Below are 26352 nucleotides of genomic sequence, written 5' to 3' on the forward strand. Positions count from 1 at the left end.
AGTACTGTTTCACTGCATTTATTTGATCCTTTACACAAACTTCCAAGTAAAATAAATTTTATAAACCTCTAGAGTACAGAACCGACACTAGCTAGTAGTATGCTGCGTATTCTGTCGTTTTGTTTTACGCCATGCATTCAGTGTCTTTCGAAAGAAGCTTTTAGTGTTGCAGTTAGGAGCTGACTCTGAACGTTATCTTGAAAATCAATCTGTACAGCCACAAGCTACTCTGGGTTTTACCCGTACAGGAACTTCACCTCTGGGAACAATAGGAGGCATTTTGGCTAAACAAGACCTAGGTCAGCGTGCTCTTGGCAGGGAGGGGAAGGAAGGTGCAGCGGCACAGCGACCACCCGGGGCCGGCCGGCCGTTCGTCACCTGCTGCGTGCCTAAGGGTCCAGGTAGCCAGAAGAACCCCGCTCTAAAGCGTCGTCGTGGGGTGCAACGCGGTGGCATTCAGCTTGGCTGTAAAAAGAAAGAAATCTGGTTTGTGGCCGCTTCTTCAGTTGATGCATTTTCCTTCTGTTTTTGATCCAGGGACGGGGCTTTACGCACACAGCAGGACATGAACGTAGCTGCCAAGTTCTGAACAAATAAGAATCGATTTGTACTTCGCTGAGGACCTCTGTGCTCCCAATGAGTTTTAACCCCTTTCCTAGCAAAAATGGAGTAAACACAGATGTTTTCATAATCTGTTACTCAAGCTCTGATGCAGGAATTGGCTGTGTGTAAGGCATGCATCACCTGTGCGTTGTCCTTTAAACTTCAGCTGCCACGGGTTCTCGCGGGTTGCTCATAGGCGTCATGTTGCAGATGGCACAGGGGCACTGGCTAAGCCTCACATCAGGAAATCTGAGATAACTTATCTTCGTGTTTTAAAACTACCTTTGGATATCCTTGATTGTTTAAATGTTGGTCTACTCCGCGTTTCCTGATTTTTAACAGCATAATTTAGTGTCACTGTGAAAAGGATGTTCATAGTATAAAATGCTTTTTAATTGGTAAAAGTAATATCCCCCGAGCTGTTCTGGTACAACTGTTCTCGCAGGGTATTTTGACTTGTATTTTTGTTTTGCTTCTAGAGCATTAAATGTGCAAGTTGAGCAGATGCCTCAGCCGGCAGCACTTTGCAAGTGTAAGCGAGGGCAGGATTCAGTAAGATCGGCGCTAGGGGAAATGTTCTGGCATTATTTAGCAGCAGGCAGTGAGCGTTGTCTCTCTATGTCCTGTAGTGATGCGGGCGTGGGCTCCAGGGGGTCGGGAACAGCCTCTCTCTCCCTCTTCACTTTCGGCGAAGTCGTCTGAAACGATGATGGCAGATCGGCTGGGGGACTGGAAAACAGGCTCGCTCTCCGCCTGGCCAGAGGTTTACCCCCTGCCTTACGTTTTTACATCGTGTTAGAGGGTGAGAAGTTTCTGTATTGCATCCTGTGTGACTTCGTACTTGCGACCACGCGCACCGTAGCGTTGCCGAGTGGAGACCGTGCCTCGGAGTTGTTGAACTAGGGCTGTTGATGGGGGGAGGGGGGGGCGGTCAGAAACTACCCTGGAGGAGTGAAACCCACTTCGTACCTTCTGGGTGAGATTTTTAAACTGAATTGTAACCAGGCAGTAATAAGACTTTTCCTGTTCCTATTAGCATTCAACAGAATAAATAGGGTTACCAGTTTGCTCTTTTTCCAGCTTCTTTTTTTTTTTTTTAAACCTTTTTTAATATGTTTACTTTTATTAGGAACACTTGGTACAAAATGCAGAAAGCTGCAATACATGTTCATGGGCAAAATGATTCAAGTAGCATCCTTGATGGAACATCATTTACCTCAGATACTCAACCAGCAGTACTTTTTTTTTTTATTTTATTTTTTTAATGCTGTTTCAGTCCATATACTATTCGTTACCTCTCAAGATTTTGGTAAGCAATTATTTTAACTTTACTCTTTGTATTTGTCAGTGTTTTGGGCACAGGTTGTTGTACTACTGTCAGAGGGTACTTGCTGTTTTTCTGCAAGTACTAGAAACAAACCAACCCCCCCTCGCCCTCAATAAAGTGATTGTTAAATATTGTACAAATAAAAATGTATACTCTTTCTCCCCCATTCCCCCCAGAAGTTAAAATAAAAAATGTGACTACTACAACTTGCATATGCCTTTTTTTTGCACTGTAACACTGTGGGTGAGGAGATGTGTGGCTGTTCCTGCAGATGCAGCGAGTCTCAAGCCACAGGGCAAGTTTTGTGGCCGAAAAAAAAAAAAAAAGAACAGAAAGACAGTGCAGTTTAAATGCAGTGGGGAAGCAAAGGCAGAATCTGCATCACACCTCCAGCATTTCTGATGGAGAACGCTCCTCTCCCTGTCACCCTCCCCTCCTTTTTAACCAGCAGTGCCCTGAGGAGGGTTTCGGAGGTGAGCACCCAGGCAGAGTCCCTCCCGCAGACTGCTCCTGGGAGGACACCAGTTCAGCGAAAGGCTCCAGTGACCTCACGGTTGTTCTGCATGCTGCAACCCCTATTCCCACTCCAGTCTGTGCCACGGTGCTAAAACTGGTGTAATGGGCCCCAGCGGTGTGCAGAGCCCGATGCCAAAATCTTGCAACAACTTTTTCATTTACAGTTTGCAACTGTTCCATTCTAATAGCGTCATGGAGGTTGTCTAAGCCATCGCTGACAGGACCTAGATCATAAAGTTAGCACAATCCTGTTACTGATTTTGCTGCTTTTCAGAGCACTGCTCTGCTCTTCAAGGTGTGCAGGTGCCTAGACAATCTCTTTACGAAGCAGCAAAGAGCAAAATCAATAACCCTTTGACTGAAAGGAAGGGCTTTGCATGAACCCAGAAGGAAGGGGTCCCAAGCATGAACAATCACAGAAGACATTTCAGCTTTTTGACAGACTGAAGCCACTGGGCTGCTAAAAAAGCATATCACATCATACAGGCTGTAAGGTAAGAGCAAGCTCACTTACTCTTTACTCAGGACAGAGCAAGCCATCAGCCCTTCCACGTCATCCTTTCTGAAACCTAACAGGAGGGTGAGAGCTGGGCCTGTCACTTGCTACTTACAGCCACCATCCTAAGCAGGGTCGGGTGATTCCAGCGACTCGGCCGTACACAGCACTTCCTTCCTGGGGCGATAACCAAAGCAGGGATAACTCTCGCCTGGGAAGGAGCATCTTTCTCATACTGCACCTTGGAAGTACATATATAGTATTATACACCATTCATACACATCTGTCCCTAGAACCACTGCACAACCAATTTTCTACATCAAGTCAAATCTGAGAAGGAAAAGTACACTCAGGGTGAGCTTTAAACTGCGCTTCAGAATTCACAGTGTGAGACCCACCGCTGTTAGTGGCAGCCACTATCTAAGGCACTCGTAATCCAAGATTGAGACACAGCAAAGAGCTTTGATTTCTGCAAAGCGGAAATTGTGTGCACAAAGGAGTTAGCGCTGGGCTGAGCTGAACTGCCTCAGCGTTTAAGTTAAGTCAAATCTAGCCATTAGCAGGTAACATCAGTATACATACATTCTCCTTAAAAAACAAAATCCCAAATCCAACAGCAAAGCAAGCTTCTTTCAAAAATTTATTAATCTGAACACCCTGCTGTGGGTAAGGTAAACATTACATCTTCTGGAGTTACAGCTAACTCCAAAAGCTTGGATCTAGAAGGTGATACCGCAAGTTCCAAACAGCTCACAGCCAACTGAGTGACGAGGCTGCCCACTGTTTAACGTCCGTCGGGCAGTTTGGATACACTTGCAAAGCATCCATGATTTGATTGTTGTCCAAAAGCAGTTTCATTAAGAGGTACTCTCTCTGAGCACGTTCAGATGGTCTTTCTATTGGTCTTACCAATTCCAGTTGTAGCAGGTGTTCAAATGCCTAAAAAAGAAGGAAAAAAAATGAGAAAAATGGAAGATAACGTCATTTGGGGCTGTACTGCTCATTCTTAAGATGCTGGTTTGACAGAAACCTGTGATGTGTGATCCCAGACAGACATTAAGTGCCAGCTGTTTTACTTTACACCCTCTTGCACAGATAGCAAAGCACATCAGCTGTGCCAGCTGAAACAGAATTCATTTTTCTTCTTAAAGAAATAGTATTTGAAATCTGGTGTACGCATCACTGACTGGAAATTACTTTTGTTATTCTGGGAAACAAGTGGAATAGTCAGTTACAAGTGCACAGACAGCATTACATGATTTCCAGTTTAAGTGTCATTCATGAATAACATTGAATCAGAAACCAACGCTGCTCCACCTAAAAGTTGCAAGATGGGAAGACAGCTTTGACCACTGAACTGCTGCGGGTCCTTGGGTGAAGTTTAGGGACTGAAAACACAGCACCTGCGTGACCAGCACTCCAGCAGCTGCGGTGCAGCAGGATCACGCCCTGCGACCAGGTCCCAGCAAAGTGACCTTAATGGAGTGACAGCCCAACAGCCCAGAAGGCCAGCGGGGATCAGGTTTGTAACCAAAACGCCGTTTTCAATTTGCACTTCAGGCAGTAGTTGGTTGAGGCAAAACCAGCCCTATTAGGCTACAAATTGATTCCATGTACCAGCCAGACCTACTGGGGCTTGGAGTAAGGAAAACAGGTTTTTGATGTGGTATGATTAATTTAAATTTTGGAGACATTCTAAACAGCAGAAGGGGATGAGCAACCTGACGATAGCTACACACATACACAAACCTCTCCTTTGGAAGCCGTTTCCGATACAGTCGTTCTTGCTGAACCCCAGTCCTACATCAGTTCAGCTCACTTGAAAGAGAGTCCTCGCCCTGGTGCTAAACTCTTCCAAGCATAACTATTGAGCAGCTCGGTACGGCCTTGAGCTCCCCCTCCCAGGGAAGGCGAGCGGTGGCCAGGCGCTGCCCAAACCCACCGCCCCAGCTGCCTGCTCCGGGAGTGGGGGGTTCTCACCGCCCTGAAGCACCCAGTCCCAGTTTAGGGCTGCATGTGACTACTCCAATCTGTGCACTAGAAAAAAACCCCAACATCTAAATAATCTACAATAAATTAAAAAAAAAACAAAACAACAACAAAACCCTACATTTCAGGCTTACCTTCATGACAACTGGCTTTTCAAAGTTGTACATACAATGCGCCTTCCTTTGTATGAACTTCTGGAATTCTGTATCAGTAATAGGAAAAAAAAAAAGTTAGTTAGGGGAAAGTAAATGATTTAGTGTTTGTAAAGTTCCTGCATTTCTCTCACCGTTGTAAACCATCTGGAAGTTAAATGGTTCTCCTTCATAAACATCATTTAAGTGTTTCATAGCTATAATTAGGCAGATTTCCAGGACAGACAAACCTAGAGGGAAAGACAAGAACTCTAAATATTTCTGTTAAGCATATCAGGAACGCAAGCAGTTCACATACTATTTTTATTCCTCTATTTTTATACGCTGTAGGCCTCACCTATTTGTGTTATATATCTTCATAATGTAAAAAAAAAAAAAAAATCCAGAATTGGAGAAGCTAGATAAGAGAACATTCATTTTCCAGATATTTGAAGCAAGAATGTTAAGAAATGGGCTGCTTCCATCAAAAAGCAAGAAATTTAAAGAAAAAAAACATCATTGCAGATTGGACAGCATGACACAGAATTTTTAGGAGCACCAAGATGATCTCCCTGCTACTATATAGCAAGTCACGAAATGAGAGTTTGAAGAGGTTATTCACTCTTCAAAGCTAAAGAAGTGACAAATTAGCTCCACGGTACTAAGGAGACTTTGAGAATCACAGGGCCGAGCCAAACTAAAGCCTGTAAAATTTGGGAGCCATAGAGAAGCAATGGGCTAAGTTAACTTTTCCTGATCAGGGAAGCAATTCCTCCTGTAACTATATTTAGGCTTAGTATCATCACCAGGAGACGTTTATTTCTTCTCACTGTTTGCACGGGTTCCAAAATGCTTATCGGAGAAAACTTAAGCGTAGCGCTCAGTACGCCCCATCTACTGAGGTTTGGAAAGGGAGAACCCCCAGACCTCGCAAAGGCAGCAGCAGCAGCACACGGAAACACACTAGAGGTGTCAGTACAGCATTAGCAGAAGCTCAGTTAAAGGCAGGTAAGCGCACGCCACTGTAGTTCCGAGAGCACAGAATTCAACTACATACTCCCATCTTGTACATATCCAAGCACAGACTATTGCAATTCTCGGAGCGTTTGTTCCAACAGCTCCCAGCCAAAGTGTCCTCAGTATCCTCCAGCTCCCAGCTCTGGCAGGAAGACGTCAGCATCTTCCTCCGTCACTTAAACAGGACAGAAACGCTGCCCAGGCTGGTTCCTTTGCCCAGGCTACTGGTGCTCTCCCTAGCTAGCACTGCAGCACCACACAGGCTGTCTGGTACTGACAGCTGTCAGCCTGCATTGTAGCAGTGCACTGCCCGAGCTCCCCAAGTAGTAGGATTTATATCCACTATCATGTAACTCCATTTCTGGTTTATGCAGCATCGTTACATCCACACAGACCAGCGGAGAGCGGGCTGCACGGGCGGAGGTATTCCCCATGCAGCCCATACCGACAGGGGACACTGCCCTGTACAGTCTCTCTCACATCAGGAGAATTTCAGGGAGGGACTTGACACATTGCATACTCCTAAGGAACATCTGGGGAAAACAGCTGAGCTTTACCATGTACAATATTTGCTTTTGAGTCCATTCTAGACTGCTTGCTTGCCTCATGAAGATCTGATGCAGTGATAAGCGGGTGATGCACAGTAACATTACTTACAGCGAGCATCTAAAAATAAAGCAGAAGACATTTTTCATTTAATTACTAATTACCAGACATAGTTTCTACTTGGAGATGGAATGCAGAAGAACACATTTCCCCTGGAGTCACCTACTGGAAACATTAATGAATAAAGCCCTACACACACAGGAGGCTCACGCTGAAAACCTTGTAAATAGCTGGTAGCTACAACTACGTTTTGCCAGGAAGGTTTTCCAGGCTTAAAACTTTAAAGCCTCCTCACTAGAGGAGATAAACACTCATTAACTTATTTATATTAATTTCAATGGATTAGCATACTTCAGTGATTGCTGTAAGAATGACTTACAACTATTTTAAATGTACCTTTGTACACAGAGCTACAGCGTACTGCTGTCACTGAAAGTACTAAGGCGGCGTCTGAAGGCACCTTGGTTTACAGAATACAAGTAACCCCTTCAGAGCATTTGCTGAAGTCTCACCTAGCTGCAATTTGAATCTTTAACAATCTTCAACTACTTGTCACAGAAAGTGAGTTTTGAACAAACGTAAGTTAACAAATACATAGTTAACTGACCTCTTCTGACACCACTCTTCCCAAGCTAGTATTATCCACAAGCTGTTATACAGCAGTGGGCACCCTGCAGTGCCCTTCACTTGCTCTTTAGAGCTTTAAGTATCTGCCTTGTAAATACTTTGTAATTTAATATTCATCAACAGAAGAAATGGCTTTTAGTGACTACCTCCTACTCCTTCAGGTCTGTGTAATGAAAAACTGTTCATTTCATCTGTTTAATTGAGGTCTTTCACCAAGAACATCCAATGCTCTCTACCACCAGTCTTTTACAGTCCTGTTTCTCTCCCTGTAGATGTCAATGTAACAGCCTCAAGAAGCTGCATGATCATTCGGACTTCCAAAGGTACAGAATGAGGTTTTATACTATAAAGGCTGAAGGGAATTCGGACAGGGAAGAAAGGGAGAGTGAAGAAATGACAGCCCCAAGTCACTAACAGACATGCACAATGGAAAGAAGTAGAGGAAGCACAGCAGTATCTCCTGTAAGTCACTGCCCCCCCTGCTTCAGGGCTAGTGAAATTTGTAACAGGTAACTACACCTAATGGAGCCTGGAGCACTGAGCATCCTCTCTGGTTTACCAGGTTGAGAGGAAGAAAAGCAGCTGATTGCATGAAGTCACCCACATGAGAGAAACCGCAGAGAAACAGCATCTACCAAAAGCAAACCTAGATTTTACCAGCTCAGTTATGAGCTATCTAGTTCTAGTTACATAAAAAATTGCTTATTTTACTTTGCTATATAACTCAACCATTCAATTCTTCCAAGCTTTCCAAGGTTCAAGATTCTGTGCAGTTCCATTTAGGGTACTGCAACATGAAACAGTTAAGTTTCCATTGAAAACCCATGTGTTCATCTGACAATGCAGAGTGATGGGGAGCACTACATGTAATTTGAAAACAGCTGGTCACTGAGAACAAGTCCTTGCTACCGAAAAGCAGGTCATTAGCAAGAGTAGCTGCAACCCTCACCACCACCACACTGCCCATCACGAAGCTTCTCTCACCAGCTCAAATGGCAGACTCCTAGAGATTTTCAGAATTAAAGAAAAAATCATCCTGCAGGGCAATTAATCCACACTTCAGCTAATACAGAAGAATTACAGAAGTACTAGAATCTGTATTATCTACTTTTATAAGCAAGATGACTTCAGAGTGAAAAAGCCCCTTTTAACAGAAGAATTCAGAAAATGCTGAAAAAAACAATTAGGAACTTCAGCCTCAGCTCTGACACACCCTGGAGCACAAAGGGAGGCTATTCAGATAGCCATCAGCTCTTTTTCTGGCATTCATTCAAGCCAGAGGACAGAATTGGGTGCCCCTAAACTAGAAATGATCTGCAATCTTGTAACTAACTGAAATAAACAGAGGACTACAAAAAAAAAAAAGACGACTCTGATCACACTCCGTGTTTCAGAACTAGAGCAGGAAGTCCGTGATCTAGTCCTCAGAGTGGCTATAAACCCAGTGTTGGGAAAAGCTGTCAGCACTAAAGAGTCCAAGAACAGCCCACCACAGAGCTGAAGGTTAAAATCTGAATACTTGCACAACACAAGATAAGCAGGTACGCTTAGTGGGCTTTTCACACTGACAGCAGCACACAGATATTTTAAGATGGTTAAATAAGTGTTACTTATCATCTGTAATGAATGTTATTGCATCCATATTAACTACATTAAAAAACAGAAGTGAGGGAGGCAGATTAAAAAAAAAAATAAGAGACCCTCCAAGAGAACATGACCACGTGTTAAGCTTCAGCTCATTTGTCGTGATAGGAGGAAGTTCACTGTCAGCATTACCTCCTACTTACTGAATACAGAAGTCTTCTCTCAGAGTTAACAGGAAGGCAGCAGTCTAATTTTTCTCCACACAGTGAGGCCTTTCTTCTCTCCAAGATAACTGGGAAAGGTTGAAGCTACCAAGTAAAATTCTGAAAGCTTCCTCAGGCCCTTGACACCAGGTAACGTGGTCATTCGGAAGATCAGAATTAACTTCCGTCTCAGTATTGCTAAGGGTTAGTAGCCTCAGGCTCCCAGCACCTCAACATTTAAAAGATTAAGATCACATTTCCTGGACTAGCCTCACAGTAACAGAGGAATTCCAGACAGCATCTGGGCTACATGAATTGCTCCATATATGAAACCAGCTCTGGAAAACAAAGTGGTGCCTAATCATACAGTTCATAAAGTGATTTTATCTGATACTCTGCATAAGAAGAAACTGGAAGTGATAGAAGAAAGCATTTCAAAAGTATTTCCTCTGCGTGAATAACAAGATTGTAGACACATAGGAACGCTCTTACTGAAGAGGTATCCAGGAGCAACTAGTCCATAAATGCAAGTAATCTGTGCTCAGGAGCATCGTTGCAAGAACAGTTCAGGAGGAAGGAGGAGTGGGAAGACGGATGACAACAACAAATATTTTAGCTCTAAGTGACAGTTACTCCAAATGCAGCACCGTCTGCTTTTATGTCAAAAGTGCATATACCTACACTGACAGTAATTCAAGAGTAGCTCAGGAAACAGGCCAGGAACACAGACAAACCCTAACAGCGTCAGGAGGAAGACAAAGTAGAGAGTGTTAAAGTGATGCAAGAACACAGTAAGAGACCATAGTTAAAAAAAAAAAAAAGGCACCAAAATTTATTGATATTTGAAGAAGACAGATATTGATGAAGAGAAGCAGGTTTATTAAATAGTGACAGGTTTAGTGAAAGCGGAGGAATGGAGGAATATTTGGCTACAACAGCAGACTTAAAGGTAGATAAAGTATTTTGGTACAAGCAGTTTTCAGGATTCACCAGCAACCAAAAAGAATCTCAGAAAGGTAAAAATACTTTGAAAGTATTTCACCAACAGTTTTGCTTTATAAATGGAAAGACTTGGCAAAAGTTATTTTAAATACCAAAAACCCACCATCACTTCAATTAAACAGTACACCCTCACAACATAACTGCTACAGAAATTGGAACTACTCAAATTCATTAGTAAAGCATGGACTGATAAAGCATGCAAGAAGCCAGGACTGTCAAAAACCCGCTGAATAAAAAGATGTTTCAAGGAAAGCTCAGATAACTGGCTTGAAAAATACAAGCGTTGTTTACCGATTGTTGTAAATCAAGAAGATATTATATGCATATCCAAATACATACCAACAGCAAATGAAGTGAGCGCAGATCTTTAGTGTGGTGAAAAAGGTTCTGCAGCATGTCTTGCACAGTTTTATCCTCTGAGAGATGCTAAAAAAGAATTTAAGTGATATTTTCGTCATCTCACCAAATCATTTCATACTCACCTGACAAAATACCAGTCAGGTAACTTTCAGAAAGAGCTCAGCTTACGCTTGACAATACAATTTCTTCAAGTCTAACCTTAACTTTCTGGTCTTTTTTTGTGACACTTCTAATTTTATCTCCAGACTTCAATAAGCAAAGATTCTCTATCGCAATTCGATTTGTTCCATATCGAACTCGGATAGTGAAAGGAAATACTAATCTTAGGTAAAGGCTTTACACTTATAAACTGGTCTTTCTTTAGAAGTTTTACTGAAACAGCAACTATGAAGAGCTTTGAATACCTGAATGTTTTTATTCCATTTTTGTGCAAAAGACTCATCAGGAAATCCAGCAGGAAGAGAAAGCTGTTCCTTGAATATCCTAATGTATTGTTTAAAATCAAAGGAATTCGTCAAATATATCTGTCGGTGAGAGAACCTTGATTTTACTCTCTTCTCCAAGAGCTCCAGGATATCCTTGTTAAAAAAAAGTAAAAATAATAATTAAAAAAAGCAGATGCATTTAGTGCATTCTTTGCTACAGTAAAAACTACCAAGAGAAAACACCAAAGTAAATCGTGTTGAAAAAAAAAATTATTCAATTCTTAGGCTTAAAATGTTCTAACAAGACCTTTGCTAATTATTATAATTGATGTGCCTTGAAATGCCTAACAACTAGCCATTTACCCAAGTCATGTGATACACCACATCATACAGGATAATTAGTTGCTAGGATACCCGGCAAAATTTCTCCATAGATTATGTAAATATTTCAGTTACTTAAGTCTGCATTCAAGATGTTTCAACCTATCATGGCTCTAGACAAGTTCTCTATTTAGTAGATACGTAGGTTGGCAGCTGTCAGTTCACATGCCTTTTGTCAGACTGGAAGAATCCAGCTTAAAGAAAAACCCCAAAACTTAAGAGCCAATATTTATCTTTTAAGATTGGCACACAGAACTACGCAAGTCTGCCATCAGGTTGTTGGTTGAAGGTAATAGAGAAAAGCTTCCTTTTCTCAGAACACATAGCAATAGACTGGCATCAGAAACAAGCTGTGGGACTCATCCATTTAGAGAAACACAGTACTATTCCCCTACCTTATACTGGGACACAATGATTACACTCCCAGTTTCTAGGAATTCTGGGTAGGCCTTTTTGGTTTCTAAACATTTGTTGTGTGTTGGTTTTGGTGTTTTTACTTGCACTAAAAAAAGGCTTTAAGAATACTGAAATACTGCACCAAAAAGAGAGCAGTAAGAATAAATAGAGAGCCAACAGTGCATAATATAAAGACCCCATTCGATTTAGAAGTCACATGCAACAGGGACCAGTGATTTAAAAAAAAAAACACACAAAAAAAAAACCCAAAACACCACACACAAAAAAACCCTTCAGAAGCAACAGCTATCACCAAAACCATGGTACAGCCTCTGAAGACTCTCCCTTAATTACATTCAAAAGCAGAGCAATACAGGGTTCTAAATAATGGGTGGTGAGGATACCAGACTCAGGGCAGTAATGAAGCCAAAGAAAAAATTGTATTTTATTAAATCATCTATCAACTATTTTACTAACTTCCAGAAATTTGCCCAGCTAAATATCGCCTAAACCTAATCAACCCCAGATTCAGGCATAAATGAAAGATTTTAATTATTCTTCTTCTTGTCATAACCCGGCTATCTTCACCACCAATCCAGTTTTTCCGAATAAACAGTATAATTTTTATAAAGTATCAGCTTCCATAGTGTTACAAAGTAATTATTTCACAGTATACACCTAATCTGTCCACAGTTCCTTACAATGTCACTGTAAAAATCACAGCAAGTTTAACATGGATCTTAAACCCATTTTGAATATGCTACTATTACAGCAAAAGTGCCCTACTGATGTGTTTGCTTAAAAAAGAAATTCCTTGTCCTCAGAACAATGATTTAAACGCTGTAGGTTAATACAAGTCTGTTGTTACCAACTGCTGACCAAGAAACTGAAATGCCAAAGAGTGAACGTTCCAAAGAGTGAATGACAGTATAACAGAAAACAGCCACATGGATAAATATGGCCCTTCTGCAGTAATAGAGGACAACAGCCTTGTGTCTCCTTAGGAATGTAAACCTGCTCCTCTAGCAGTAATACTGAAGGCTTTGCAGTTTTTTGTTCATCTAAGTTTGCTCTCAGCACAAATTATTATTATTTTTTATCCCCCTTTCCAATTCACACGTCAGAAAAATGGATAATTGAGAAAAGTCTCTTAGTAAATTAAGTAAGGTTCCAAGAGAGGAGAAAACCTTCCACCTAAGACAAAAGTCTCTTTAAAACAGCTAAAGACTTTGAATGAGAAAGCACAATTTCTTACCTGTCTACAAGTGAGTCCAATAACTGTTACTGGAGTCTGTGCTGACTGGGATATATCAAAGAGGTTATAGAGCAGTGTCTGATTCTTGTGATGAACAAACAAGTCAAATTCATCCAGTATAAACAAGACTGGACAACTGCTAGTTCGATCTCCTGAGACAACAATTTTAAAAGTTAGTATGGTAAGATCATCATCAGACTTCCATCTCTACAGCTTTCACAAATTCCAGTTTTAACAATTTATATATTTTCTTTTAGCTTTTCACTAAGCCCTCCTTTCACATATGTACTGCTACAACAGTAAAAAGAAAAATACACTGAAAAATTGGTAAGGTTTTGTAGTATTCTGCCAAGCATCATTTCTGGTTGCAAGGGAAGACAGACTTCTATGGCAAATTTTTAAAAAAAACACTTTTAATAGCTTCAATCTGGATAAAACAATCTTTCCTTCATAGCTGACCATCACATGCAAGCCTTTATGGCATCAGATATGTTAGGTATATGTTTGTTTAGTATTACGTATTTTTCACATTATTTTGTAAGCGTGACATATTCTTGGGCTAGATTTCTTCATACCACTTGTACAAGCAGATGAAAAAACATGTATATACTAACTTTTCAGTCAAGTGACACACACTGTATCAGAACAGGGGCTACTAGTGTTTACCTTTCCTTAAAGCTTCAAGTAGGAACGCAAGATTTTCAGCAAAACTGCCCTACACAGAAAAGAAAAAAGTTTCACAATAGATTTTCAATGTAATTCTCAGAATTGTGTAACTACATCAAGTTCAGGTATGTAATGAAGGCCGTTTCCTTCTAAAACCCTGCTTTCAAAACCAGTGCCTATTCAAAAGTTTACAGCGTTACTTCATGTTGTATAATCATAACCTCTTCAGGATAGGAAAACTGATAGTTAACTCCACATTGATCCTCTCCTTTCCAGTCTGAAAACCCCAAACTAATTGCCTCAGACAGGCAAAAATGAGTTATCAGAAGAATGTCTACAATAAGCTAAATTTACAAGTAGCTTTATCTTTCCTTAAATAGCTATTGCATACTCATTTTCCATCTACACACATGCAAAAACTGCCACCTAACGTGTTCCACTGAGAATGATCACTACGAAGTTTTTTTAATTTGCAACCTCATTAGATGAAAGCATCAAACATTCATGGCAGAAAACAATGACTTGCTATGACCATCCTGCTTCAGTTACACACACATTTACACACTCTCAAGCACACAAGTTGAGAGATGGGAAATAACTGAAGACCACAAGCCCTATCAAAGAAGGCAGAAAAGCCAATTTACTCTTTGAATGTGAGTTGCAGAAGCTAAGAAAGGAAAAGTTTCTATCAAGAGAAGTAAGGACATTCGTGCAAACCAGTACGTTTCCGTGCCCGTGTGCAAACAAAGGGATTAGATGGCTAAGAGTTTAAAGTAGTACTCCACAATAACTTAATGGGGAAAATTATAGGGGAATTAAACATATTTATGTCCAGTTTTGCCTCCAGCATTTTTGGTAGTGGAACTGTGGACCTTGAAAGGTTGTTCTAGTTCTTTGTTGAAAAGACAATTCATTTGAACAGCTAGGCTGAAATTAAATACTTGCTATTTCCTTTCATTACTGCAGCTGTATTTGGGAAAATTTTAGCTCACCACCAGAAAGGTTTTCCATTCTCTGTATCTAAATTCATTTGCGGTAAGTAAGAAACCAAAGCCCAGCCTAAGAAGCAAGCATTTCCAAAAGATAATAAAGCCTAATAACTACAACCTACACTTCATCTTGTATTCCACACTAACCTAGTTCTCCAGTTTCTCTTAACTAAAGCAGTAACATCTTAGCTCTTTAGCTTTCCAAATGCAACTGATGAAAATAAACCTCATCAATTGAGATCTCACCTTTCTCGCCTCTCATAATTCTGCTTTAGCCACATGGATCAGTATTACACGTGACTCGCAACGGTGTGAACTCTGCCAATCTCAAAGGCCCTATCTGAGAGCAAAGGAGGAGATGATGCTCAGAAGGACCTTCTGTTGTACCAGAAGATGGCCTCTCAAGAACACTCAACAGACTGTCCTGGTTTCAGCTGGGATGGAGTTAATTTTCTTTCTAGTAGCTGGTATAGTGTTATGTATGAGAAGAATGTCGATAACACAGTGATGTTTTCAGTTGTTGCTGAGCAGTGCTTAGACTAAGTCAAGGATTTTTCAGCTTCTCATGCCCAGCCAGCAAGAAGGCTGGAGGGGCACAAGAAGATGGGAGGGGACACAGCCAGGACAGCTGACCCAGACTGGCCAAAGGGACATTCCATACCATGTGATGTCATGCCCAGTATATAAACTGGGGGGAGTTGGCCAGGGAGATCGCTGCTCAGGAACTATCTGGGCATGGATTGGTGAGTGGTGAGCAACTGCATTGTGCATCACTTGTTTTGTATAATCCGATTCTTTTATTACTATTGTCATTTTATTATTATTCTCACTTTCTTCCTTTCTGTTCTATTAAACTGTTCTTATCTCAACCCATGAGTTTTACTTTTTTCTTCCCCCAATTCTCTCCCCCATCCCACTGGGTGGGGGGGCAGTGAGTGAGCAGCTGCATGGTGCTTAGTTGCTGGCTGGGGTTAAACCACGACACAGGCAACAACCAGGGTAGCTCAGATCACCAGCCCAAGTTATTTCACACACAAATGAGTGAAATTTAATCTGAAGCACTTCAGTTATTCTCTTTTATTACTGACTTTACCACTAATAGAAATGAGTTTCTTATCTTTGGGAAAAGGTCAATAGAAGCAAATATTTTAATACAAATCCTATGCAAAATGAGAGCTCTAGGAAGCCTGGATAGATTTCCCTATGAACTACAAAAGGTTGCAAATATACTAAAGATACTGCTTTTTGACTGGTTAACTTGCTTACTCTTTGTCTTGAAATGGTAAAGCTGGTATTTCCAAAATGCTCTACCCCTCTGAACAAAGTCTCTTCTGAATGCTTAATGTTTGTTTCATTCTGAGGCTTGAAGTACATGTTGAAAGCGCCTTTCCGTTCTTCCTCCTTCTCCAAGTCAAAGTTGATGCTTTTTTGAAAAAGTATCAGGATGCATTAATGTTGCTCAACTAGCAAAATGTAATGTTCAGCACTTGTGTAGAACGTGAGTATTTGTCAGCATGCTTTAAGTGTTTGTAAACCAGGGTCTTCACAGGTGAATGCTGCCACAGTTCACTACTGCCATCAATTATTAAATATTTTAAGAGAGAAAGCTTTCAGAAGACTGAGTCGGCCCATTGCAATTTTGCTAATAAATTCTCAGAGCCCATTCAGTCTCAACAAGCTGTATTCTATAAAGCTAGTTTTCTAGGCAAGGATTTTTGAAGGAGATAAGCGAAGAGTATAATAAAGTCAATACTTACAAAAACTTTATCCCCAACCACATTTTCCAGGTGCAACTGTCTAGTGATCTCCTTCAGGGCCACTTTATCATTGGTTTGCAGAAGCCCTGAAAGAAAATGATTTTTTCATTAAGAACTGGCAGTTCTCCTTCATTCCAAGAGGCCACATCTACAGCCACTAGAAACTTATCCAGAAGCTTCTCTCCATTTCCAGCCTTATAAAGCTATGCCTTTTTATAAATTAACACTGGACATTCTCCATATGTAATAAGAGGTTACTTAAAACAATTCGGTCAAAATTGAACTGATTTTTAACGTTTTGAAAAGTCATTAAAAGCACAAAAGTTCTCTTCATATAGAGAGATACAAAGATGGGAAGGCATTTTGGAGCTCACAGACAAATGTGTCTGTAACCAAGGCTAGATTACAACTGCTGAAACCAAAATTTTTGTTCGGTAGATACAATATATAACAACTGATTATAACATAACATTTGAATTATGCTGCATTACTTGCCATTCAGATGAACTTGCAAGAGGTTCTCTCTAACTTGTTTCACTTCCATGAGCTCTTTTAAGACATGATTTAATAACTAGGAAAAAGATACATAATTTCTTTACAAGATTAAAGTATTAACAGTAAGAAAAGTATACAAATGGATATTATCAGATAGGAAACAGTACGTGCAGTTTCATTAGGTAACAATGTTTTTGAGCATTTTCAAGACTAAAACACTAAAATGACAACTTCACATTCACTATCATGACTGTAGCAATTACATTTGTTCATTCTGCTGAATTAGTAGGGAAAGAAATATAAAAATAACTCCAGTATTTTAGTCACTCATTTTTTGGAGTAATATCTAGGGCTTCTGCCTTAATGAAAAAACCTTTACGAGTTTGAGATGTGACAGAATTTGTCTCTTATGTTAGTAGAGTATTTGGCTTCATTAGATGTTGTAGAACAAAAATATTTGCTTTAAATCTTTAAAGACACTATGCTTATTCTTTTCTTCTTGAAGTTGGGAAGCATGAGAGAAAATGAAGTTGCACATTAAATTGCTTATAAAACTTAGGGGCCCCAAATCTACAGTCCATCAAGAACTTGTTCTCAGTAAAAGTCATAAGGAACTTGTATTAAAATACGTACAAGTAGTCGAAATGTTAACTTTTCATTCACTTGCTACTTCTTTGCTTTTGTTTCCTCAGCTGAGATTGTGCAGATCCCATCTATGTGTATGTATACATACATAGATACACACATACAATTTTCTTGTCTCCAGCAGTCTTTTTTGAAAACTAAACGTCTTTCACTTGATATAGAATAAGAAAATCATTCATTTCGCATACGTAATTTGCTTACTTATATTCTGGCAGGAAGGATGATGAATTTTCATCTTCACTATCCTTATGTAAAAGGTTTGGAAGAAAATTTAAACTTTAAATAATAAACATAGTTTGAGTTTTGGTGATTGGGGGGCACGTGGTATTTGAGGGATTGTTCTGTTGCGGATTTTTAAAAAACTTTCACATTTACTCCAATTTGTTTGCAGTATAGAGCTCATCTAGACTCTTCTATTGATATTGTGTTTAGAAGCAGATACAGTTAGACTCCTACTACAGGTGCCAACATTTACTATATGGAAACCTGGAACAAAAAAGCTTATTCCCTTGGTTTCTCAAGTTTATGCCCAATAAGCAGATGCCTTCCATTCTGGCTAGCCCCTTATCCAACAGTCTCAACTGGACCTTGAAAGTCTACATTGCAAATACAAGAAAATCTAAAAACTATTTTCTGCACTATGAGAGTGCTTGTTGCTTACTTTACAAATCCGTAAGTCTAAGAAAGGAAAAATAAACTCGAGTTCAAGCCCAGCGGGAAGTACATAGGTGGAAGAAACCTTATTTGCCACTGGTTTATCAACTCTTTCCCCACCACCACTCTGTAGTATTTTGACAATTATCCTTCCTCTGAAGCATCGGGTAACAGAAGAAAGTAACAATACTGACTGGTTTTGAAATGCAGAACAAGCAAGCTATCAAAAAACTGGCAGAATGATTGGTGTCAGCTGTATCATGGATATGTTTACAACCTATTAATTTATTTCTATTCCACTGTATTTAAAAGCTTGAAGGCCACTTGCATTAGCACTTGGGAAGACTTCCAAAGTAATTTTTCAATCTTGAATACTTTGTGCAGTAACAATCAACCCATTTATCACATTATATACTCATGTAAACATAAAAGACTTAAGTGTTTGCATAATATTAAAGTATATAACACTTAAGTTAGATGTCATGTGTTCACATGCCTCAACTAAAAAGAGTGCTTTTAAAATACAAAACCTACACTTGTAAATTATAACTACCATACAATACTCTGCCTCCTAGCAATTGAGGTCACAATTTTTTTTGTGTGTTTTTTCTGTTTTTGTCAGCTGCACATGAAGCTATTCTATTTTACAAAATCACTAGGAACTCAGCATTTGAAAAATTCCAGAAGATTGTTAGGAAATCAGTTTCTTTGTATTGTTATTCAACAGAATTAGCTCACAAGAAGTCCTAGAGAATTAGCTCACAAGAAGTCCTAGAATGTTTTGAAATTATGTGTAAAACAATTAGCAATTTTCTCTTTAAAAAGAGGCAGAGATGAAAATTTAGCTCCAAAAGCTCCCAAGACTTCAGCAAGGTTATCTACATCATGCTTAATTTAACCCTGTATCAACTTTTAATACGTGTTTATACCGCAGTCTTTCCTGATCCTCGGGGTCCAATAATGAGGGCAGAATTACTTTCTCCATGCACTGTAGTTCGTTTCAGCAGTTCCAGCAGATGCCTGTGTTGACAACAGCAATAGGTTAAAAACTTCAAACCAGGCAACATTCACTGAAATCATGGAAAATTCAAAGAATCTTTAGGACGTAAGAGAAAACTTGATACATTTCAACTTGCTCTCAGAGCCAACACTCAGGGCATGCAAAATGTAATACAATAAAGTATAAAACGCTGAGTGATCAGCTCTCAAAATATTTTAAAATAGTAAAACATGTAGAAGTCAGGAGTATTACTAATCCATAAAGTTCTACAATACTCCACCATGAAAGGACAGACTTCAATAATTTTTTTTGGTTTTTTTTAAGAAAGAAACAAGATTGCTTTCTGTGATACCACTATAGCTCACAAAAAAGGAAGACTGGCAAACATATTGAAGGAAATCTTGACACCAGGAAAAATTAATAATTTAGTGGAATATATTTATTTTGACAATCTTCATAAAACTGAATATATGCTAAATTTAGGCATTCAGCGCTTGTGAATGCTAACAGCAATACTGAACTTCAATTTCACATTCTATTCCCACCCAAAAGAAGGAAAAAAAGAGCAACTCTAAATTACCTTTAGCTAGAGTTATTACCTAGTACCACATTTAAAGTACTTGTAAAGACTACTGACACTTCCAATTCCCAAATGTTTACAAATGCATACATTTAATATGCCTTTTTTTTTTTTTTTTTTACTTAGAATATTAACATCATGGAATCACTTCTACAGAAGTGATAGAGTCATCATGGAACAGCTGTAGCAAATGCATGTGGTTTTATTTACTATCTGAGAGCTAACTACAGCCAAGAGCCCCGATACATCTTGGGAAAGAAAAACTAAGAGCTGGGAAGTTCATTGTGTTTTCTCTCCAGCATAATTCATCAACAGTGGCATATTAAGTAGAAGAAGGTCTCTAAACTGTTTTTCAGAATTTCAATATAAAGAGGGGAGGCTTGTTTTGTAGAATACTAACATCATAGAAATACATTTTCTCACAACAATAAACACGTCTGTGAGCTCTGCACGTATATCACACTACCCTTGAACAACAGAAATGGTATTTTCCTTCCTGTAAGGGAAAGGAAACTAACGTTCACATCAGGCGATTCAACTCGCATAAAAATGGATTGTTTAAAACAAGTTCTTCAGATACACGTTTGTTATTTTCAGAATTTGACCTACATCTGTAAAAGGATTAGTATTAGAATAGTATATTATTGTCACAATAGGTCCCTTCTTCCTAACTCTAATCTCTGCATTGGATGACCCCAAGAAGTAGGTTGTTTTAAATATGGGTCTCTACTTAAAGAAACACGATGTCGGCGCCCAAGGTTTAAGATTTACTTTTACCACAGTTACCAATACACAGGAGAAAAATCTGAAATAAAAATAAAAATTCGCAACAAGAGAATTTAACATTTTGCTTGGTCGGGTCATTAAACATAGCCTTAGAATATGCACTAAAAGTATCTTTCAGGCTCAAAAAAGCGCACTGCAGGAATTACAGATTTGAAACAAGGACAAGAAGTCCAAAACTCAGAGCCTGACAAAATGGTTGTATAAAAGCTCTTAAACTGAGGCAAACAATTTTTAGAAGCATTGTGCTGCAAGTCATTTAAGCCTGTATAATTTAGAAAAGCAGAGGTAGTGGAAAATTCTGACTTCACCTGATTATTTTACTACTGTGGTTAAGGTAGAAATTACTTAGCATTTGAATCTGCTCGCTTACCTGTACTGATGTTCAATCCCAAACAGTTTTCTAGTAGCACAATGGTGACAGAATCTTTCACGTAAAATTTTTTGCACCTACGGATATAACACAAGAGAGGAAGAATGCTTGGTGCTTCAAACACCAGAACATACCAATAATGTAACAACTCCAGTAAAATATGCACGTTTCTGTGGTGTCACAACTACTCTGTAACACGTAAGCTTTAATTGTCATCAATGATATTGGGTCTTGAAAGTAAGAATGAAGTTGCAGTAGGCAGAATATTTAACAGACTCATCGTAGCAGAAAAGGGAAAATTCAATTCAATTATAGCAATATATGTCTTTGGTCCCTTCTGCTACAGTTTCTTTCCTTCACCCCCCCAAAGGAATGTTATACTTGTCACCAGAATTAGGTCAGTAGTTCATCTAATTCATAGTTCTAACTTACTGTGTAATAAAGGCAAGAAAACATTTACCAGGTGACTTAAATAAAAAACAACCCACTTAGTCATTCCCCCGAATCCTCACTGAATACACTTTTCGCACCACTCGCAACAACATTGCAGCCTACAGCCTTCAAACATTAGAAAGTATCAAATTTACAGTTCCTGTGAAGATGCAGTTCAGTTTGGAAGGAGGACACGAAGCAGTATGAAACTGAAGCTAATATATGGCTTACAAAGGATGGAATGAAGTCTATCCAGCTTGCTTTTTAGATCAACTTCTGACGTCCTTCAAACTGCACAGTGAATACAGTTATTTTAACTATTAGTTTGGATTTTCTCCTTGGGGTATCTTTAGATATACATCTGCGCCGACTTCTGTTTTCCACGTTAAGAACTGTTACTTAAAATTGTATCTTCAATTCCCAAACAGCCAACCTTCAGCATCATAGCAGAATTCTTCCTACCACTTGACTAGCGGCACGCAGATAGGACAATCCCATTTTTTAAAAATTTACGGGACTCTACACTACTACTTCTCCCCATCCCTCATTTAAGCTATCCTAAAATACCTGCACGCTCCATCCTTTTATAACGCTTGGTGTCCAATTTAAGTGCTCATTGTCAAAGAATTTCAGAGATTAAATCGCAAACTGTTAATGAAGTGATTTTCCTTTAAAATCACCTTGCCTTTCAGTCTAAGTGAATGGCCATCTGACCTAAAAACTAACTATATCATTATCATGCATATCTGTATCATTGGTTTTCCATTCTCTTAATCAGAGTTGGCTCGTCTTCCCCCCACGTTTTTTTCTCTACATTCTTCAGTTGCACCTCTTAACTGAGACCTTTTTCATTTCTGCTGAACCCTAAGAAATAATGAAAATAAGTGCAGCGTTCTATCCCAGGTAAACATATATGGAGACAATACTGTACCATGAAGGATTTGCGTTTCTCTTATCTTAGGTAGCAGTTACTCATTCACACCCGTTTTAGCTGATCAGACACTGTTCTGAGGTACATTACTAACAGGCTTTTAGTATCTCGAAGATACATCTTCTTCTAACCCTTAGCTAATTTATAATTTATGACGGAATGATCACCATCACCTCTAGGCGTTTGGTTTAAAAATAAATACATGCGGATGCACCTTTGTGTAGTACTCCTCAGCAAATCCAAATAATGGATAGAAAAACAATAAGAAAATCTATTTTGCTAATAATTCCACTTTATGAAAGGAATCCTTTTTTAATACAAGCTGTGCTCATATACCTGATTTTTCAGTACTCTTGTTGTTCTGCTAAAGTCTTACTGATTTAATTTCCAGATTTATTCTGTTTTAATGAACAGTCAGCATTGTCCATCCACAAGGGAAAAGGTTTTCCTCCTATAAAGGAATTTTATAGGTAAATGAGGGAAAGATATTAAAGTATAAGAAATCGCTGAACCAGAGGTAATTCACTACAAAATGCGTCACAGGTTTTAAGTAGCCACTTTGAGAAAACAGAAGAAGAATAAAGCTTAAAAAAAAAATCAAACAAACTGAAAACTGATTTGGCAGCTGCTGCCCTGCCTAATCTAGGCTGTTAAAAAAGTCACCTAGGTTCTGATTCACCCTACAAACTGGAAAATAAAGAATCAGATTAGATAAAAATAGATTTATGCAAATCTATTGCCGCAAACAGCTGTAAAAGCGAAAGACCACTCTTTACCATTTTTATTAAGACTCCAAAAAGTAGATCATTACCATAACACTTGAAGCAAGCAAGCATCAGGAGAGAAGCTGGAAGAAATACAGAACACAAACAGAACAAAAACCATTTACAGCCCTAGAAATTACATCAAGTATCTGTGCATGCCCTTTTAACTGGTCTAGTAAAAAACTATAGAATGACATGGATGGCAGAGGATGGGAAAGTTCCGTAACTTAAAAACAAAGTCAGCTAATAAAGTTGCTACTAACCTGTGAAATACATTCTCCGTTTGCTCCACTGCTCTCCTTTGACTTGCGTTTACTCATTGCGGAACTTTTCACCTTTAAATAGGAAAGAGAATATAAGTGTTATACTAAATTACTTTGTTTTCCAAATAACTGTTAGTCAGAAACTGTACTTAAAATGTTAGTAAACTAATTTTAGTACAACAAACACAAGGCAGTTGCTCATTCGTAAGAGCTTAAGTTGTAACGAGCATTGTTTTTTAACTGATGAAGATGTATTGGTTCACCTTAGTAGTACAAAACAAAAACCCAAATGACTGAAGCAGTTTTAGTTCATTTCTGATTAGATGAAATCCATGTTTACATACAACTTCTGAACAGCATTTGCTTTAGGCTGCTTTTCAACGCAATGCAAACAGTACCTAATGCAACCAATACGAAAGTTTTTCTTCAAGTTTTCTTCCAAGCTTTTCTAGCAAGTTCTTAACGGCAACAACGACATTGACGAGTCTGCGAATGACATACCAAGTTCCATGAAGACAGCAGAGCTGCACACAAGCTGACCTCGCACAGAACCAGGAGTGTCACAGCTGGTACATTTACACTTCAGACACATTATTGCGAAAAACCGAATCGATAGTCTTCAACTAAGTTGTACTAACAAGTGGCATTTGTACACCTTATCCTCTGGCCAACCACCAAGACTAATTTGTTCGTTTTAATTGCATTGAAGAGAGTTTGGAACAATATATTTATGCTTTCGCAGCTGGAACAAGCTACAGGAGCACGGTAACACGTTAAGTCACAACAACTGAGTTTTTATAGGAACAATTAGCTATCCATGTTTCTACTGCTGCAGCTTATAACAATAACCACAGATAAGCAGCACGAGTAAAAAACAATTCTCCCTCTTTGTGCCAACAGAAAGCTTCCCAGACTTGCTCCGCAACCATTTACGCTCATTTTAGCACAGCCGTTCCCCTCTTCTCCCAATTTTGCTCCTTCTGTTGCAAGGCCCGCATCGTTCAGTCCCCTGGCACAGCAGCTATGCCTGCGAAGAACGAGACCGGCTGCTAAAAAAAAAAAATACAGAGAGAAACGAAGCAGTCGTTGTGGGCCCAGACCCAGAGGAGTGCGAGGCGCGAGAACACAACGCTAGGGAAGCAGAACCGAAGCCGTTAGATTAATTAAACGGGAGCACAATAGCAACAGGACTACCGGACGAGGAGCGGTTTCCATCCGCGGCTCGCTAAGTTATACGGAAGCGCCTCAGCCATCGAGTGCCGCCCACAGCCGCCGCTTCCAACCGAAAAATGCCCCCGGCCTCCCCGAGCAACCCCGGGGTGTGGGGGGGTGTCTCTCCCGCCTCACCCCCCGCCCCGGAGGGACGCGCGGAAACAGCCTCCAGCCACCTCCCGGTGGGGCGGGCGGCCCGGAGACGCTGGCCTATACAGCAGCGGGCCAGCGGCAGCCATTACTCCCCTCACACAAGCCAAATCCCCGGGCGGGGGACGCCGCATCCCCCGTGTCGCTCCTTCCCGCCACCCGGCGCCTCACCTGAGGCGGCGGCAGCAGCAGCAGCAGTAACGGCCGCTCTCGCGCCGCCGCCCAGCTGCCGCGCTCCCGGCAGCGCCCGCGCCGCCCCCCTCACGTGACCGCCGGCTTTGCTTCTTCCTTCCCTCGTCCCCCCCCCCCCCCCGCTTCCTTTCATTTCCCTTCCCTTCCTCCCCCAGCCGCCCCCTCACTTCCGCCCCGGCCTCTCCCCGCCACTTCCTTCCGCCCCGCCGCCGGATCTCCTTCCGGGTGCGCGCGCGGCCCTGTGGGAAGGCACGTCCCTCCCTCCCTCCTCTCCCTCTCCCTTCTACCCCCCCCTCCTCCTCTCCCCTCCACCCCGCGGCCTCCCGAGCTCCCCCGGGGCGCATGCGCAGTGGCTGCCTCCCCTCTTCCTCCCCGGCAGCGCCGGAGCCCCCAGCAGCCGGAGCAGCAGCAAGCAGCGGCAGCTGATGATGAGGAGGAGCGCGGGGGGGGGGGCGCGGGGGGGCCCGTTATTTATACCGTTAAAGGGACAGGGCGCTCATTCCCCTCGGTATCGGCGCGGGGGTAAGGGGGGGCCGGTAGAGGCGCCCCGACTTTCTCCCCCCCCCTCCCCTCCCCTACCCCCCCTTCCCTCCCTCCCCCCCAGCCCGGCCGGAGGAGCCCGGGGAGTTTCTTCCTCCGTGTCTCCCGTCCCCCCCCCGCCCCCCCCCCCCCCCTTCTCCAAGCTCCCCACGGCTCCTCCTCGTCGTCGATCGTCGGGGAGAGGCGGCCCCGGCGGGAGGCACCTCGGCGGGGGAGCGGCAGGCAGTTGGGCAGCCCCCGCGCTCCCCCTCCTCCCCCTTTATTACCCTTTGTGTGCGTCTCCGCCTAGCGCCGCTCCGGGGACGGCCGGGCGACCGGGGGGGGGGGACCGCTGAGGTGAGTGTGGGGCGGCGGCGGCGGCGGTGGTGGCGGCGGGGGGGGGGGGGGAGCGGTCGGTGGTGGCTGGTGGTGGTGGCGGCGGTGGGGCCGCCCGCTTGTTTACCTCAGGGGAGGGAGCGGGAAGGCGGCGGGGGGGGGGGGGGTGGGGGGGGGGGGGGGTGGCCCGGCGCTTGGCCGCGCTGGGCCGCGGGCGGTGGGGAGGGGGCGCCGGGTGCCCGCCTGTCACTTTCTGCCCCCTCACAGCAACGGGGGGGATCCCCCACCACCACCACACACGCACACACACACACCCCCCCCCCCCCCCCGGTACGGTCCTGCCGGAGCTTTGTTGTCGCCGGGGCGCGGGTGATGCCGCGTTTCTCTCCCCGTCGACCCGGGGGGGTTGCTTCTTACCGACACCCCCCCCCGCCCTGCTCCCAGCACCGGGTTTGGGGGGTTAATGTCGGCTTGGGGGGGCTCTGCTGAAGGCGCGGTGTTGTGAGGAAAGTTCGGGGTGGCTCCGGTGGGTGCTGAGCCCCGGCTCGTCTCAAAAGTGTTGTTTTTTTTCTGGCCGCAGCGGGGAAATTCGGTGGCCGAAATAACGGCAGGGTGCTGGGGAGCCCTCGGGATTTGACCCCCCGGCCCCGGTGGGGCTCTCTGCGGTGGTTTCAGGCCGTTCTTTGAGTTATT

The 26352-nt window shown here is 41.8% G+C and overlaps 2 protein-coding genes across 14 annotated transcripts in view; one reads left to right on the forward strand and one right to left on the reverse strand.

The window, feature by feature from the left end:
• Positions 1-3564: 3564 nt before the first annotated feature.
• ORC4 (origin recognition complex subunit 4) lies at positions 3565-25628 on the reverse strand. Of its 5 annotated transcripts, XM_052791380.1 has the most exons (15): positions 25611-25628; positions 23649-23736; positions 23251-23322; positions 20861-20937; positions 19054-19144; positions 16822-16901; positions 16331-16416; positions 13585-13633; positions 12919-13070; positions 10866-11039; positions 10441-10527; positions 6637-6745; positions 5218-5313; positions 5066-5133; positions 3565-3881 (listed from the first exon to the last, which is right to left on the reverse strand). In XM_052791380.1, the coding sequence occupies exons 6-15, from the start codon at positions 16826-16828 to the stop codon at positions 3693-3695; spliced, it is 1017 nt and encodes a 338-aa protein (XP_052647340.1). In that variant the 5' UTR covers positions 16829-16901; positions 19054-19144; positions 20861-20937; positions 23251-23322; positions 23649-23736; positions 25611-25628; the 3' UTR covers positions 3565-3692. The 5 variants fall into 5 exon arrangements, with proteins under 5 accessions (XP_052647340.1, XP_052647343.1, XP_052647342.1 ...); XM_052791383.1 differs by lacking the exons at positions 23649-23736; positions 25611-25628 and adding an exon at positions 24784-24803 and having other exon boundaries at positions 16826-16901; XM_052791382.1 differs by lacking the exon at positions 25611-25628 and having other exon boundaries at positions 19044-19144; positions 23649-24749.
• The window catches only part of MBD5 (methyl-CpG binding domain protein 5), a 149103-nt gene continuing 148223 nt past the window's right edge, over positions 25473-26352 (forward strand). For all 9 annotated transcript variants that reach the window (XM_052791368.1, XM_052791371.1, XM_052791375.1 and 6 more), the window contains exon 1: positions 25473-25680. The gene's annotated coding sequence lies outside the window, so the exon portion shown is untranslated. The remainder of the gene's footprint in view (positions 25681-26352) is intronic.

The sequence above is a fragment of the Harpia harpyja genome, chromosome 7 (assembly GCF_026419915.1).
Source record: "Harpia harpyja isolate bHarHar1 chromosome 7, bHarHar1 primary haplotype, whole genome shotgun sequence".
Classification (NCBI taxonomy): Eukaryota; Metazoa; Chordata; class Aves; order Accipitriformes; family Accipitridae; genus Harpia; species Harpia harpyja.

What these genes read in the sequence shown, in the direction of transcription:
- ORC4 (XM_052791383.1), bottom strand. Translation starts at nt 23,307, where the DNA reads ATGAGTAAACGCAAGTCAAAGGAGAGCAGTGGAGCAAACGGAGAATGT. An exon ending in TGGTTGGGGATAAAGTTTTT is followed by an intron (nt 13,634 to 16,330) that starts GTAAGTATTGAC and finishes TTTTCTGTGTAG; the next exon opens with GGCAGTTTTGCTGAAAATCT. An exon ending in TTGGACTCACTTGTAGACAG is followed by an intron (nt 11,040 to 12,918) that starts GTAAGAAATTGT and finishes TTTTTTAACAAG; the next exon opens with GATATCCTGGAGCTCTTGGA.